General features: G+C 34.9%; 1 protein-coding gene across 10 annotated transcripts in view; it reads left to right on the forward strand.

The window, feature by feature from the left end:
- The window catches only part of Cip4 (formin-binding protein 1-like Cip4), a 142258-nt gene extending 126171 nt beyond the window's left edge, over positions 1–16087 (forward strand). The window contains exons 8-12 of one of the 10 annotated variants that reach the window (XM_067787826.1): positions 2860–2895; positions 9821–10170; positions 10234–10368; positions 15203–15369; positions 15453–16087. In XM_067787826.1, the coding sequence (XP_067643927.1) occupies positions 2860–2895; positions 9821–10170; positions 10234–10368; positions 15203–15369; positions 15453–15619 (855 nt within the window). In that variant the 3' untranslated portion in view covers positions 15620–16087. The remainder of the gene's footprint in view (positions 1–2859; positions 2896–9820; positions 10171–10233; positions 10369–15202; positions 15370–15452) is intronic. The other 9 variants (XM_067787827.1, XM_067787830.1, XM_067787832.1 and 6 more) reach the window with 9 other exon arrangements.
- The last annotated feature ends 2479 nt before the right edge of the window (positions 16088–18566 follow it).

Consider the following 18566-nt stretch of genomic DNA (forward strand, 5'->3'; position numbering starts at 1 on the left):
ATCAAGGGAATTTAGTTTATAGACCAATTGGTCACACCAAGGGAATTTACACCTCGTTTTTTCAGCGGAGTAGAATTTATTGGCAAGCATGATTCTTTGCTGGATTACAGAAAAGATGTTTTGCTTGTGTTAATGCTGGTTCCCAAATAAACGAAGTCTTTTACTATTTCGAAGTTATTGCTGCCAACAGTGGCGTAGTTGCCAAGGCGCAAATGCGCTAACTCTTTGCTCGATTACAGCAGGTACTTCGTTTTGTCCTCATTTATACCCGCTTACGTTGAAAAAACTGAATACTTTTATTTTCTGTTATTCTAGCTAAGCATATAGCGTGAGATGTGTAGCTAAAAGATTCAAAGTTCGCATGAACCTTATGATGTGTTAAAGGCTGAGGTAGCAAGCACTAAGTCAAACAAGGTTAAATTAGAGGCCCACAAGCCCCCACAGAATAGAAACATAGTAGAAGCCCAGCAGATTTTCGTACCAACAAAGTGGGCAGCGAGAGAGCGAGTTGGTCTAACATTACAATATGCGACAGACAAAACAGTTGTGGCAGAACCGACAAGGGTCGTATCAACCACGGAGGGTTTCATGACTGCAACAACTGGGCGGCGCTATTTTAGCTGACGAATAACGATCGTCATAGCATTATTTATCCTGTGCAATGGCCGCTCCTCCAAGCGTAGTCGTGTTAGGCCGGGTAGTGATCTACAAAAAAACTAGGAGGGATCGCATTAGTGCTGACACCCTGGCAGGGCACCTCACTCGCAACGGCCGGCTTACGGCCGAAGTAGAACTAAGAAGGTCACCTGGTGTTATGGGCGGCGACTCCTTCTCATCAAAGTTTGTGGCAAGTAGCCTAAGATTCGCTTGTAGGTCTTAGCTATGTGACAGATGACCCGTGCCATGACAAGCGGGCTCTTCCCCACCCACTGTTTTCCTTACTAAATTAGCGCTAACCGTTTAAATGGTTATAGACGTCCAACAAAACGAGCCACTCGCTTCTTCGCTCTGCTAACTGGCGCCAATTGTTAACATCGAGGGAAGTTAACTCGTTTTCCACCTAATCCCGGACAACAGGCGATGTAAAAACTCAAAAGCTGTCCCCCTGTCCTTACCAAAGTGTAGGATGACAAGCGCAATAACAATAGACCATCCACGTAGTAAGCTAGCAGGAGCAGTGATAACTTATGCTTTAAAACGCGTCCCCTCACTTGATGTAGAGAAATAAAATTCACTTCATCGAAATGTGTTCGCCTGTGGGTCGTCGCCTCATGCTTGCTTAGTTATTGTTTGCCGCTTGTTGCCCATCTTGTCTATGTTCGCCTCTTGCTATATTGCAGCAGAGTTTCAGGCGCAGGTGAAGTTACAGTAGGGTTCGTACTTATGTAATGCTACTTTACAACATCTATCATTCTATACGAGGAAAATGTTCGATGCTTATTGATTTGCTCTGGTTTTCCAGTGCTCAAACTATATCGTATTTATATCAGAAGTTATGTAGGGTGAGATATCGTGATTCTGCCCGAATGGCTTTAGTAGTGTCGCAGAAATGCAGGTGTTGGACGCTGCAACGTGTGTGCTTGTCGAATGTGGCAACCTTGTAAGTTGGCAGCTTAACTTGAGTTTATAGTTCAATGGTTTTCTAGTTTTCCGTAGCTACTAGAACTGGACTCGATTCGATTCTCAAAAAAAAAAAAAAAAAAAAAAAAAACAATCTATTAAATGGAGTCGAAAAAAGTTGATGTCTGCTTAATTGTTTACACGATTTTGATCGTTGGTCGTCCCATCGGAGTGGGATTCATACTGAAATATCATAATCTTTGTGTTTTCTTTTTTTTTCAAATTTATTTATAACAGTAGTAGAGGAACCGACCTCGAGTACCTAGGAGCATGAACAATTTTTGTTTAAGATATTCCAATTTTTTTGCGGAAAAATTTCTTCAGTAAGTTCTGCCTTCCTTGCAATGTTGTAATCATACCTGTTTTTATTTATGAGTCAGAATCATAGATAGGATGGCGTACACTGGGTACGAGATAAAAGTCCTGCAGCCGATTTATGATCTTTTCCATGAGGCCAACCGCTAAGTCATATTAAGACAATGCACCAAGATGCTCTGGCACAGATAGTATACCTATCGGCACCCTTAGTTGGGAATAGACGATAATATTTATTGATCAAAAAGGGGAAAATTATATTTATTATGATTTTTTATTAAAAATGGTTTCGACTTAATTTAGAACCATAGTTTATAATGATGAGCCATTCTTCATTATTTAAACAAATGATCAATTCAAAATCGAAATGGAATCCAGCTCTAGTAGCTACAATCGCTTTGAGATATACATACGTATGTACCACAAAGGTATATATGTATAATTATTTTCAAATTATTATAAAATATAAATATCATATACATAATAATATAATTTTTGCTGTTGTATATTTTCTTCTCTCTCTTTTTTACCCTTACACTTTTATTATTTTTCTTGTGTTTCTGTGTTTTTTTTTTTATTGTTTTGAATGCGGCTTTACTTTTGTTTTGTAATTTCGCAAAACTTTCAATTGTACGCAAATAAAAATATTGAAATTATTTTTTACGCAATAAAATTAATAATTTTCTTACTCTTTTTACTAAAACCCAAACTTTCGATATCACACATATTATGTTGAATACTGCAAAACACTACAACTACAAAAACACTTTTATACCACATGCGTTTTAAAACATCACCGCAAAATGCCACAACCACAACGTAACGCTTAAAAATTATACAAAAAAAACTAAAATAAAAACAAAAAAAATAAATATCGACTAAAAATAAATTGTGATACAATTTCAAAAAATTATCTGTCAATAGCCACAGAAGATTTATGAAGCCTGTATCACCATGAAGGTATGAATGATTTTACGCTGCTTTTTCTAACATTTCTAATAAGCAAAATTAACCATTTAACAATAACATTCACTGTAACCTACTTTTAAGCGTATTTCCATTTTATTAATCTCAACATTTAGCGCTAATAACCTACTAATTGTTTCAAAAAAAAAAAAAAAACAACTGTATCTTATAAAGTTTAACAAAATTAATAAATTAATTAAAAAAATATTTCCGAAAAAATTTATAAAAAAACTAAAAAAGTTGGAAAACTAAAACTATTGCAAAACTGTAACAAAGAGAAGAAAAAATTAGTTTAATTACCACTAATTTAGTTCTCTGCTATAACTTTGTCACTAGCCACTACTGTAGTTTTGTTGAAATTGCATTCAAACATTAACACTTATCAATTGTGTACTCACATAGCTTCGCACAGTTTTTATACATTAATATCGAATAGTTAGAAATAATTTCTATATGTATGTGTGGACTAGACTGGTTCGATTTATTAACCTATATCGCGCCATCGATTTTTCGATAGGATTTGGGCTCAGGAAAAAAAACTTCCATTACGCATACCCAAAAAAATAATTTTTGAGCCTACAAAATTTCAACGATTTTTTATGCATTTTTTCATTTTTAAGGCTCCAAATCATTTTTTATGTATTTTATTTCGTGTCAGTTGACAAATGCAAAATTGGTAAATGTAGTTTTTTGAAAAAAAAAAAATCTTTTATGGAGATTTAGAAGAGTTTTGATCGAAAAATCGATTTTTTTGCAGGCTCGAAAATTATTTTTTTTGGGTATGCGTAGTGGAACTTTTTTTTCCTGAGCCCAAATCCTATCGAAAAATTCGATGGCGCGATAGAGGTTAACTTTCGTCCATACAAATCGACCCAGGTTAATGTATACCCAGTAGTTTTAACAGTAATTGAATTATAACGTGGCTTCAAAACTCGTAGAGAAATCGACATACATATGTATCATTAGTAGATGGCAGCCTAAATTTTAAACCATTTAAACACTTTCAAACATTCTTCACCTACATTTGAAACCTCTCAATTATCTGCTCTGTTTCGTAATTTTTTTCAGCTTAAATCTTAAACTTAACTGAAAAATATTGTTTTAAAAACAAACCAAACAAGTAAGGAATATACTGTGCCGAAGACCTCTTACCTTTCATGAATGAAGCTGAACAATAATGTGTTGAAATTTCAAAAATTTATAAAATCTGAACAATCAGTTGTATGTAGGGCTGTGAACTGCATCCGGATTTTTCAACTATACGAACAAACCGGATATTCGAATAACCGAATAGCTAAGCAAAAATCCGGCTATCCGGATATCCGGATTCATAAACGGGAAATCCGGATATCCGCTGTTCGGCTATCCGGATACGTAAACGGAAAATCCGGATATCCGTATGTCCGGATACTGGAATATAAAAGTCGAATATCTGCATATCAGAATTGAACGAAGCAAACATCGAAAAATTATTCACAAAATATGTTTGTAGATTATTAAATTAACGTCAAAAATTAAAAAGCTACAATTTTACAAACAAGTGAAACTAAGAACAGTGCCATTTGTTTATATTGTGAAGAAAACGCTGTTGATTAATTTAAATGCCCCACGAATTTATTTTTATTGATGTGAAGTAAACATACATGGTACATCAATTTTTTGCTTTCACTGGATATCCAAAACTACGGTTATTAACCTGATCTTCATAAATCCGGATATCCGGATAGTTTCACAAATGAATATTAACCGGATTTTATCCGTGTCAACGGATATCCGTATGGATATCCGGATATTCGAATATACGGATAGTCCCAGCCCTAGTTGTATGGGATATTTATTATACTAGAAGACCCGGCAGACGTTGTCCTGCCCTTAATTTGGCCTATCTGCATACATTTTAATAAGCTTTTTCCGTCTGACTCTGCCCTCCCCCTCTTTACTTTTTCCTAATCCTTTTATTCACTCCTCCCTCCGTCTTTTTCGCTTCATCTATCTCCATCTTCGTCTCATTCTATCTCTTTCTAATCACCTTCTCTCTTTTCTCTTCTCTCAATTCCTTCTCATTCTTCTGCATCCCTTATTGCCTGTCCCAGAGGGTGGTATGTATTTTATTCCAGTCCCAGTCCCAGTCCCACTCCGAGTCAGTTTAATATACATATATAGATTTTTATTTTTCACACTTCACTATAATATTAAAACGAAATGCAGATATTCGTTGCTTTTGAAATTCTCTTAAATTTTGCACAATTTGCTTAAAAATTGCACATAGAACAACTAAAGACTCTCCTGAATTAAAAAAAAAATGTCTTAGAAACCCCGGGCCCCCGTCTCGCCGGCTCTAGTGATGTGCTATATATATATATATATATATATATTATATGTATGTAAAGTTAAATAAGCACGTGTACAAATATATCCATACCAACTGAAAAGAGGTGCACCACTGCGTATACGTAACATTTTATTATTACGTATAAACAAATAAAAAAAATTTGCAATAAAATAATATTGCGCCTATAAACTGAGATATAACCTATCCTATATTTCAAGTTACATCAAACTACACACGGGGTGCAAAACAAATTTAAAATCGGTTCAGTAGTTTAGGAGTCCATAGGCCTCAAAGGTGTGACACGTGTTTTTATATATTAAGATATACTACCGACCTTGACGATTTTTCCAGACAACAATGTATGCCTTATATGTAAACAGCCTGTGAAATTTCATGCTTCTAGCTGTTAAAATGAGGAAGAAATTACGTTAAACCTCTTATGTGCACATTCCGTTGTATGGGATATAATTTTATATATGACCGATCTAAACGATTTTTGAACAAAAAAAAAAAAAATGTCAAGCTTCTAGCGGCTAAAATGAGGAAAAAATTACGTCCAACCTCTTATCTGAACAATCGTTTGTGTTGGATATACATATGTATATAGTATACATATATGACCGATCTTCACAATGTTTTCCGACAGTAATGTGTGCCTTATATGTAAACATCCCATGAAATTTCAATCTTCTCGCTGTTCAAATGAGGAATACATGACGAAAAATCTCTATTGCGAAAAATCGTTTGTATGAGAAATATATGCTATAGTGATCCGATCCGATCGATTCCGACAACATCCAGACGTCCATATGTACCCTATCACCAAATTTCATCAAGATATCTTTAAAATTGAGGAACAAGTTTGCGTTCAAATAGGCAGAGAGACGGATATGGCTAAATCAACTCAGCTCGTCATCTCGATCATTTCCTTATACTTATTGGTGGGTCTACCTCTTCTCCTTTAAGGACTTACAATTTTGAGATTCGTGCTGAACTAAATATAAAATTTCATTTTCATGAAAGGTATACAAATTTTAAAACCATAAATAGGTTCTTGAAGAAGAAAGGTATGCTTCTGGTTATAAGTAGTAAAATTCGAAAATCTAACAATAGAAACCTTTATTCCCCTCTGATTTGACAAAACCAAAAAGTTTAAACTTACGGTTGAAAATCTTAAAATTACATTTTTTTTGTAAAAACTGCTGCAAGTCAGATTTTTTCCATAACATTTTGTTGCGCAGCGCACGCCTCTGATCCAAAGCACTCGAAACCTGAAGACTTCTTCTGGTTTAAAATCCAAACTTTTCGCACTCATTGTCAATGTCATATGAGCTGCTTTAAAGGGAGCGATATCTTCTTATGTTTTCCTCCTTCTTTTCCCAAATACGGGTGTCGATAGAAATACATTCTGGGTGTTCTATGCGGCAAGCTCTTGTCTTGTATAAGTCATGCGGAGGGTTTTGTCGAAAGCTGAAGTAACAGTCAATCCACTTTCAAGTAAAGATCATAAAAACCCCAACCCCACAGTATTTAAGTGCTAAGATCGAATACATACAAACAGACGGCTGCAAGTGCCAGCTCGGACTTTGTGATGCGTGGGCTGCGGGGCATCAGCACCATGATTCATGCTTCGTAGAACCTCTTGGCATTAGTGATTTAACAGCTCAGTGAGAAGTCTGGCGCTACGCGACGCCTTTTCATTCATTTGAAGGATTTTTTTTTTACTTTTTTAAAATTATAACGGGATATTTTAGTCACTACCTTCGAAATGCATATGCGTAACTTTTTTTTAATGTTTGGCATAAAAAAGGAGAGTTGCATATATACAAATATACAAGTAAATCTAGTATATATAATAAAGCGTGTTAAAAAAGTTACTAAATCGATGAGGAATGTTGGTGTATAGAATTTTTGTAAAACAAGAGCTTTTGTGTCTTCCAATAATATGATAACCAAAAATTACTACTGGGTATATGTATCGGTATTGCTCGGTAGGCCTGACCCACTTTATCACTGGTTTGATTTTATTTTATTAGCAACTATTTCACGACTAAAAACATAATCACACATAAAAACGTGCTTTGAAAACACTTGCACAATATTTTGATTTATTGATTGCATAATTCTAGGCGCCTTTTTATTTAATTTTAACTTTTATGCATGTTACATATATATTCGATTTTTTCCCTACATTTGTACAAATAAAAATGATCACCATCAATCACATCCTGGAAACATATTTACCTTGATTAAATCGAAAAAAAAAAAAAATTGCGCAAAACTGGGCTATAATGAGGGGGTCTCATTTATTTGGTCTCGGAAAGCTCTTTAATTTGTTCTGAAGACGTTTACGCACAGTTTTGGCTGCCAACCGAGTTGTAGTCCCATAAAGTATGCTTCTTGCTTTTCACCAAACTGTGAAAAAGAAATATACCAAAACAACTACAGAGCTCGATGGTACATTAGAAGGAATTGTAGATTCTCAAGACCACATAAATGACAACAATTTTGAAAATCAAATCGTAAAGTTGCAATAAAAACACACACTCACACAGTTTAAACTGGTTTGGAATGTTAAAAAAATTGTTTGTTCTGAGATCTAACATAAACCTCAAATTCAGGGGCGCCCTTTGCAATTTTTTATACTCAGTTGAGCAGAGCTCACAGAGTATAACGGTTGGTTGTACAGGTATAAAGGAATCGAGATAGATATAGACTTATAGACTATAGACTATAGATCAAAATCATCAGTATCGAAAAAAAATTTGATTGAGCCATGTCCGTCCGTCCGTCTGTCCGTTAACACGATAACTTGAGTAAATTTTGAGGTGTCTTGATGAAATTTGGTATGTAGGTTCCTGGGCACTCATCTCAGATCGCTATTTAAAATGAATGATATCGGACTATAACCACGCCCACTTTTTCGATATCGATAATTTCGAAAAACCGAAAAAATGCGATAGTTCATTGCCAAAGAAGGATAAAGCGATGAAACTTGGTAGGTGGGTTGACCTTATGACGCAGAATAGAAAATTAGTAAAATTTTGGACAATGGGCGTGGCACCGCCCACTTTTAAAAGAAAGTAATTTAAAAGTTTTGCAAGCTTTAATTTGGCAGTCATTGAAGATATAATGATGAAATTTGGCAGGAACGTTACTACTATTACTATATATGTGCTATATAAAAATTAGAAAAATCGGATGAAGAACACGCCCACTTTAAAAAATTTTTTTTAAAGTAAAATTTTAACAAAAAATTGAATATCTTTACTGTATATAAGTAAATTATGTCAACACTCAACTCCAGTAATGATATGGTGCAACAAAATACAAAAATAAAAGAAAATTTCAAAATGGGCGTGGTTCCGCCCTTTTTCATTTAGTTTGTCTAGAATACTTTTAATGCCATAAGTCGAACAAAAATTTACCAACCCTTCTGAAATTTGGTAGAGGACTCTATGACAGTAACTGTTTTCTGTGAAAATGGGCGAAATCGGTTGAAGCCACGCCCAGTTTTTATACACAGCCGACCGTCTGTCCTTCCGCTCGGCCGTTAAAACGATAACTTAAGCAAAAACCGGATATATCTTTAATAAACTCAGTTCGCGTACTTATCTGAACTCACTTTATCTTGGTACAAAAAATGGCCGAAATCCGACTATAACCGCGCCCACTTTTTCGAAATCGAAAATTACGAAAAATGAAAAAAATGCCATAATTCTATACCAAATATGAAAAAAGGGATGAAACATGGAAATTTTATTGGTTTATTGACGCAAAAAATAACTTTAGAAAAAACTTTATAAAGTGGGTGTGACACCTACCATATTAAGTAGAAAAAAATGAAAAAGTTCTGCAGGGCGCAATCAAAAGCCCTTGGAATCTTGGCAGGAATACCGTTCGTGGTATTACATATATAAAAAAATTAGCGGTACCCAACAGATGATGTTCTGGGTCACCCTGGTCCACATTTTGGTCGATATCTCGAAAACGCCTTCACATATACAACTAAGGGCCACTTCCTTTTAAAACCCTCATTAATACCTTTAATTTGATATCCATATCGTACAAACACATTCTAGAGTCACCCCTGGTCCACCTTTAGAACTATGGCCGACTCCCTTTTAAAATATTCTTTAATACCTTCCATTTGATACCCATGTCATACAAACACATTCCAGGGTTACCCTAGATTCATTTTCCTATATGGTGATTTCCCCTTATTTTGTCTCCAAAGCTCTCAGCTGAGTATGTAATGTTCGGTTACACCCGAACTTAGCCTTCTTTACTTGTTTTAATTTGGTTTTAGGATCCAGTCCCGTTCATTATCCATCGACAAAGGTGATGTCTATGCAAAACAAAAAACCTTTTAAGTTTAAGTTGTTCCTTATTTCGTTGTTTAGTGTTTGTTTTTGTGTACCTTTTGTTTCGTTCAATCACGAGTTTATTGTTCCAATATATCTACATAAATGAAACCCCATACGCACTTATGAGTTCTGTTAAAAGATGAGAGTACTTCATAAAATAATGTTTATCGCCCACATACATAATTTTTGTCAATTTAACTTATTTATACATTCCCCTTAGAACTCACTAACGGCGGACGGACAAAAGGAAGACTTCAGCGATTTACCACCAAGTCAACGACGTAAAAAATTACAAGCTAAAGTTTCCGAGTTACAACATAAACTCAATCAGGAAATTGCCACACGTGATGGTCTCATGAAAATGAAAATGGTGTATGAGTCAAATTCTTCCCTGGGTAATCCAATGACAGTTGAAGGTCAACTAAATGAGTCGGAACATAAAATGGAGAAACTGCGTATGGATCTGAAAAAGTTTCAAGGTTATTTGGAGAGTGCGAATCAAATACCATTGGCGAGTAATAGCCCGCAAGCAAGTCGTAATTATATACAAAATGGACACCGAACATCAAGGTCAGTACTAAGCAGTAATGTAGAGCGAAAAACTTGATTATCAACTTTCAATTTGCTCTGCAGACATTCCAATGGCAGTGCCGAGGATCATAATGATGATGGCGAAGATCATCCCGATGATGGTGGCAGCTTAAGCAGGTCAGGTTCTGAGGATAATGTGGCGCAAATACAAAATGGGCATAATAATAACAATAACGGGTACACTCATAAGTCTATGTTGAATAGCTTTGTAGAATATTTGCCATTTCATTGCCTCAAAACACACAACTTCTTTTTGAAGCGTTCCTTTTTTCCATTCTTTGTCCATGCTTACTTATATTTGTTGTATACAAAAATTAAATTTTTCTGTGGCAAATTTCATCAATTTTATGTTTCTGATTTTCTTTAATTTAAATAAATTTGAATGTATTGTATAATGAAATCTATGTTAACCAATTACTGCAAAGTTTTCGAAAAATTTCGAAAGTTCAAGAAATTTTTAAAACTCTTGATGAAAATTTACAGATTTTTATTTGAAATTTTAGGAATCTTGAGCATGCAATCTTATAGTACAGTTCTTTTAGTCCCAAATGGTGCAAACAAGTAATTTCGCCTTTTTTCAATGTTAGCCTCCGAAACATTGAAATTATTTTTCGATGTTCGAAATTGGACTCATTCCAATAACCTTTTTGATTTATTTTGTTAAAAAATTAAAAAAAACCAATATAGAGCTATTCTTTTTCTATTTGAGCCGTATAATTTTTTTTTTTTGCTTTTTAAGCTTACATAACAAATCCGAATCCGCCCTAACCTCAATAGTAGGCAAACAAATTTTGGCAATTAGTGCTTAAAGGTTAGGACAGAACAGTGGCCGGCTAGGCTAACTCTGATAACAGATTCTGATTCAGCTCTTCAACATGCATGGGAATACAGGTGTGGGATTACCAAATCCGCCAATTTTTTTAGGTGGTTGTGTAATTTATCGCTTTTAATATTTTCGAAAATCTGTTTATTAAATCTCTATACCTGCTGTCTAATGGCGTTTTTTTCTACATGCTTCCACTTGTTGCATATTATTTTAAGAAAAGAAAATGAAGGGGTCAGCCCACATTTTTTGTTATAAATAAAAAAATGTAATTGGATGGCTCGAAATGTTTAGAGTCAACCCGAATTTCAAAACATTTGAAACTTGTACTTCGTCAGATAAAAATAATCGGAATACACAACAGCATACTTCAAATTTTACTCATGAAAGTTGGCAAAACATTTTCGAGTTTGGTTTACATAGCTTTGTATACAATTTACTAACTTTTGTTAACTAACGAAAACAGAAAAAAAAAACGATACAATTTGCAATTTATTTTGACAAATAATTTTCACACGCAGGTGTACTTTTAGTTTAGTTATTTTTTGTAGTGACCAATATAAACTTCCTTTTTTCCCGTGTATAGCTTTTTAAGAACTTCCAAAAACAGATTTTTTTTAAACTTGGTGTTGACAAACTTTGTTGTTGTTGTTGTTGCGATAAAAACGCTCCCCGAAGGCTTTAGGGAATGTTATCGATATTGATACTCCTTTGCCTGATATAGATCCGGTACGTACTGGTAACAAGCATCATTAAGGTACAAGCCCGACCATCTCGAGAACGATTTAATAAGATCAAATTGAATCTTCTAGGCCATCCCGCCCCGCACCTCTTACTTCCATGGGAACTTGGGGTTGCTAGAGCCTCGACTGCTAAATAAACAGGATTCGCCATGTATATTTGAGGTTGACGATTGGGCTGGCAGCCCCTTGAAAGGGTTGGGCTTCACAACCCCTTGAATAATTTGGGTGTTTTAGTCGCCTCTTGTTTTTTTTTTTTTTTTTTTGCTGGGAGGCTGAAAAATGCCTAATGCACCATAATTGCTGCCGTCGCAGCAACCGTGTGTCCGTAGACTAAAAAACAGCCCCGTTTTGGAACCGTCGCCTACCCCGGCACCACTTTCGCATTACTTCAGGGTGGCGTTCCATATTTCTCATTTTTTAAGAGCCTACTGTTGTCCCTGCGTCCAGGTTCCCGCTATTTGCTCTGAGTGTCCATTTAATCGCCACTGCTTCGCATTTCTCTGCGCTCCCTCTCAGCATCCATCAGGCGTGTCATTACTATAAATGCCATTTTGCTCACTGCAGTCCAGCACTCTTTCCTGTTGCACATATGTGATACTAAATTTCTCGTGGTAGGTTCCTCCCCAAAGACTCCATGCAAGGCGAGTCTTTCTTCGTGGAAACGGGGGCAGTGGAACATGACGTGTTCTGCGTTTTCTAACTCCGTGGTACACATTGGGCAATGAGGATCTTCCTCTATCCTACGCTTCCATAAATACTTTTTGAAACCGCCATGTCCACTCATTATCTGCGTGAGATGGTAGTTCAGTTCGCCGTGCTTCCACTCATTCCATTGAGCTACGTTCTAAACTAGCGTGAAAATCCAACGCCCTTTACTCGAGGCCTCCCACCGTTCTTGCCACTTAGCTATTGTTTGTGTCATTGCTCTTTTCTTGTCTTCTTCAGATGGTCGCTCGATATTAGTGTTATACAGATCGGCCATTTCGCTTGTCAGTAAGTCCACTGGGATTTTCCGGGTTAGAACCAGGATCGCGTCGTCGGACACCGTCCGATAAGCACTTGCTATTCTTAAAGAAGCAAGTCGGTACGCAGCTAATATATATTTTTGATGGGTCTGTTTAGATCCATACCACACTGGTGCTGCGTATAGTATTATTGAGCTGGTTACTGTGGACAATAGCTGACGTGTAGCTTCGCTCGGACCACCAATGTTAGGCATTATTCGCATAAGTGATCCATTAACTTTAGTAATTTTCTCCCCCACCGCTCTGAAGTGCTCTTTGAAAGTTAACTTAGAGTCAATGTGCAGTCCTAAGTATTTTAAGGAATCCTTTGAAGTGATTTGATGATCCCCGACAGTTAAGACTAACTCGATCGCCGACCGTTTGGAGCTTACTAATACCACTTCCGTCTTTTGGCTAGCCAACTCCAGTCCCATATTGGTCAGCCATTCCTTTTTTCTTGCTATGGCGTCATTACATAATGCTTGAAGCAGGTCCAGTTTCTTGGCCACTACTACCACTGCAATATCGTCAGCATATCCCACAATTTGCGTGTTTTCTGGTAGATCAATCTTTAGCACCCCGTCATACATTACATTCCAAAGCGTTGGACCGAGAACAGATCCCTGTGGGACGCCTCCTGTGATTTTGTACTCTTTTGCTCCTTGATCCGTGTCAAAAAGAAGTACTCTGTCTTTAAGATAGCTACCTATTATTCTGCGTAAGTAAGCTGGAGTGCCGAAGCTTTGCAGCGCTGCCATTATCTGCATCCAGTTCGCAGTGTTAAAAGCATTATTGATGTCCAACATAATCAGTGCACAGAACTTCCTTTTATTTTGTCCTCCAGACATAGCTTCTCTAGCTATATTGACAACTTTTTGTATTGCATCTACGGTGGATCCTGATTTGCGAAATCCATATTGACTATTCGATAAGCCACCTGGTCTTTCTAGAGTCAGCTGTAGGCGCTCACTAATTATACGCTCGAAAATCTTCCCTAGGGAATCCAGCATACAAAGTGGCCTATATGAGGATGGTTGGTCCGGCTGTTTACCACGTTTCAGCAATAGGACAAGTCTTTGTCGTTTCCACGGGCGAGGGAACACGCCTTCTTGCATACAGGCATTAAAAAGATCAGTAAATAATGTAGCCCTAGTTGTGATTAGTCGCCTCTTACGACAGGCATACCTGCCGCAGGTATATTTTAAGCCCCTAACCCGCAGGACAAACTTTGTAATTTCCAATTCTTAACCAGAAGCAAAAAATGTATTAAACGTTTTTTTCTGTTAAAATATTTTTGATTGAGGTTGAACTGCACTTCAGTTCTATGAGTCCTTTAAGCGTGCTGGCCTATTAATTGTAAAGCACGTGCTCAAGGAAAATTTTATCTCCGACATTGGACATCAAATTCCAGAACCAAAAAAAATTAGTGAAGATGACAACAGATGATAAAAAATAGTTTCAATCTACATTTACTATCCAAAATTAATCATTTGTTGTTGTTGTTCTTGTTGTTGTTGTAAAAAGACAGCCCGTGGCGGTTCTGAGAGCAGTATTTTGGCAGGCCTGTATTAATCAGTATTCCAGTTCTATATGAGCTGCCTATATATAATGAGGTGTTAATCAATTCATGCCTCATTATTTTATTTTATTCCAATCCCTATTCTTATCCCTATTCCCATCTCTCTTTCACTATACCTTTCGCTATTGTTCTCTGGTCGCAGGCGCTTTCATGGCAAACAGTCTGGTAATATGTGGTTTTATTGGCACATTTAATATATATTTGAATTTCACTTTAAAGGTCTCTCTATACCATTCAGGGGAACTAACATGTTATTTTAAAATTTAAATAATGGAAATCCACCCAGTAGTTTGGCTGATTTGAGTATTTCAATTTTGTATGTAGTAAGAATTTTAAAAATTCCAAATACGCTTAGAAGCAACAAAAGTGTTTGTGAGCATTTTTTAGTTATGCTGATACTTTTTATTTATTATTTCCATCTCACAATTTTCACCAACTAACCAAATCTCGAAATTTTTCCTTATCCTCCTTTTGACCATTAATTTCATATGTCATGTATTCTTTCATGTATTTTCCACCATGCCTTTGCACAAATGCAATTATTATTAATTGTTTTCATATAATTTTGCTACTTATGTATATTTTGAAATTTGTTTAGCTGCCACATTTTCTAAAATATTTTTTTTTTCAAATACAAAAAAAATATATATAACTTAACTAATTTTCGAACTACATCCAATCATTATAAATTTCAAACTAAATCTTCTTTTCGTTTTTCCATCTGTTCTTTTGTTTCGTTTCATTTATGGCACTTTATTGCTTATTGCTGCCTCCACAACAAAAAACAAAAACAAATCAAAATCAAAATCATACGAAATGCTACACAAATTTACTCTTTTGCATGCGCGGCCTACAAAATCAGCAGTTCGGCTAGTCCCGAAAGTGGATTGGGTACATCGCACACCTCACTGCCGGGCTCAGGACAAGGTAGTGCGAATGATAATCCCATCGGTGAAGATGGTTATGATGATACAGAACCAGAGGTATTGCAGCCGCTAGGCACATGTCGAGCGCTCTATCCATTCGAAGGTAAATTAGTATTTGTAGTGATTTTTGTTTTTTCAACAAACATTAACTTATATACATACATAATTCTACTTTGCTTATTTTAGCGACAAGCGAAGGTAGCATACCAATGATTGAAGGCGAAGAACTGCAAGTTATTGAAATCGATCAGGGTGATGGTTGGACGCGCGTTCGCCGTGCTAATGCCATAAATGGTGGCTGGGATGAAGGATTTGTGCCGACTAGTTATATTGAATGTACACTGTATGCATAAGTCAATTAATTAATTTCATTATTCAAATTTAAAAAAATATATATATTTATTTTAATTAATTAATTTGCCTTAATTTAAGTTTGAAGCAATTAATGCTTCAATTAGTTTGTTAATAATCGTACAAGTACTATACTATATTGGAAGTTTGTTGGACTTAAAAGTTTTGATTTCGTAATTTTGCTTTTGAATTGATTTGCAAAAACATATGTATGTCTTTTTATAAATGCATATGTAGCATAATAATTTAATTGCTCTGTAAAAAGTGACTTACTAATTTAAAATTCTATATATATATACGACATACCTACCATTTATGCTACATACAAACATGATCATCTATATCGTTGTCTCAACTTTAATGTACATACAACAAATAACAACAACAATCAATTTTAGTCCATACATACATTTTATTGAAAGCATGGCATTCATTTATAAAAGTTCCAGTTCAGAAAAAAGTTTGGTGGACGTTGGCGAAGGTGTTGCTGAGTCAAGTTCAAGCACAGCAACTATTGAATTATTTGAAAAAGAAAACAGTAATGTGGCTTAATGTGTGAAAATATCTGATCCTTTGTTCACTTTGCTTTCTATGGATCAAACAAAGCGTAATTGCCGTAAGTTTTGAAGCGTGGAATAAAATTAATTAGTTTGTATTGCGTAATGTATTTAATTTTAATACTTTATTTGTAGTTTAACTTTTGGTAATACTTCTATATAATTAACTTAAAATGCTGTGAAAAAATAAAATAATGGACAGTGATAGTTATCATTTTATAATTGTATAATCGCAAATATATATGTTAATGTAATATAAATAACATGAACTGCAGTTAATTTGAGTAAAATTTTCGATTTAGTATTTAAAATGTGTGTAAAATTCATTGGAGATGAATAAATGCAATTACAAGCTTCAACTATTGTAAATACTAATCAGTTTCTTTGGACTATAGCAACTAGCTTGTGACTTTTCAATTCTCTATTAGTAACTCCACAATTATTTTTTTGTAGAATCCATTCTAAGGATGTACAATTATTTTCTAATTGATATGGCTATGTGTTATTCTTGAAGGTTTTACTAAAATTAAAGAGTATCTAAAAAGTATGTGCTTGAACTTTTTGTAAAACAAACATCACATACTATTTTTCCATGAATACACGCAACAAGTAAGCAAGGCGAATAATTGACTACTAACACAAGAAAAATCATAAACATTTATAAAAATGCGTTCTTTTTTTTTAATTAGAAACAGAATTAAAATATATAACGCCAAACTCATATACAGATAACCTTCACATTCACAAAGTGAAGCCTCGATGCAGTGAACATGAAAAAATATATAAATTAATTAAATCTAGTTTTTTTTATGTGCACTGAAAAAGTTAACCATACGAATATGATTGATCTTTAGATATAGAAAAAGAGCAACAAATTGCGAGCACTTCATAATCCCGCCAAAAGACTTGGGCAAATTATGTATAACGCAACGAGTCATTTCTTCTCGTGTGAACCAAAATATCTGTGCTATAAGAGCATTCATTCATTTTAGTGAGTGACAGTAAATCTGAATGAAATTATGAAATTTTTGTATTATAAGTGACTGCGACGCAAAGTGTCACGCTGTCATACATAATTTGGCCCTTAATCCCTTGAAGACCGATCTAAAACTCGGCCATAACATATCCCTTTTTTTAGTAAAGTGTTCTAAAATAAATCGATAATTTTATGATTTGTTTAGCTATCTATTGTTAAGACTGCCTGGTCGGCAGGAAGAGCCGGCACAAAGTTAAGTCCAGATTTTATGGATGGTCTCTTGAATTTCGGTGTTGTGAAAGCAGGAACAACTATAACATACATCCGAGAACTATATTTCTTTTTGCTTAGTTGCTGAAATTTTCCTGTTTTGGTAATTTTGGCTACAGCGAGGTTTCACTTCAAACAACAAAAAATATATATATTCACTAACTTACATCACAATAAAACATTTAATTTTCACAAAATCAAAAAGGCACCCAAACGGCACCATCAAATACTATTAAAATATGCAAATATCTTATTGAACCTATTCTCAATTTTGACGTAACCAACAAAATTATTGACTGCATTGTTTTTTTTTTGCTATAAGATGAACGTCATTAAATTAAGTTAGAATTTTTCTTCACATAAAAATTTTTCAAAAATGTTTTTATATTATGAAACTTACTTAAACTCCGTTTTGAAGTAAACAGAATTGACGTCAGAACTCATATATAAATTTTACAGTTTAAATATTTTTTATTAAAAATGTTGCGAATTTTTATTTGTTGGTTACTTTAAACTTGTCGTAAGTGCACGATATTGTCGTAAAAACAATATAAGGCATAAACATAAAAAAATAAAATATTTCTATAGAGATATGTAACTCATTATTATCCATCAATTGCAAAAAGCATTGAAAATTAAAATGGACTAAATTTAACTATTAAATACAAAAAACTTAAATTTTAAAATTAAACTATTCATAGGGTGTGGTAAAACTAGAATGAAAAAGTGGAGTGAGTGATTTACAAAGCGCGAGAGCAGATTAAAAAAAAAGTTTAATAAAAAGTAATTCATTTAATTCAAAATAATTTGCAAAGAATCAAATATTTTGTATTGCTTCCGTTATTTGATGACTACTTTGGGTTTTTATTTATGATATTGATAGGTTTTAACTTTTTGGATATTGAAAACATGATTTGGATATTTTTTGTTTTTGGATTCAAGGCTTATAGCTTTATAGCTTCAGAGCTTCCGCAACCTGATTGATAACCCCATATAGCCGAGACGAATCCTGTTACAAATATGAATGTATCACACACAAATTCGGTAGACGAAGCTCTGGCAACCCCGAATTCCGCATGGAACTAGTTTGAGGGGGGGGGGGGGGGGGGGGGGGGGGCGGCATGACCCAGAAGGTTCAATGTGGTC

This window comes from Eurosta solidaginis, chromosome 5 (genome assembly GCF_040869045.1).
Source record: "Eurosta solidaginis isolate ZX-2024a chromosome 5, ASM4086904v1, whole genome shotgun sequence".
Taxonomy (NCBI): domain Eukaryota; kingdom Metazoa; phylum Arthropoda; class Insecta; order Diptera; family Tephritidae; genus Eurosta; species Eurosta solidaginis.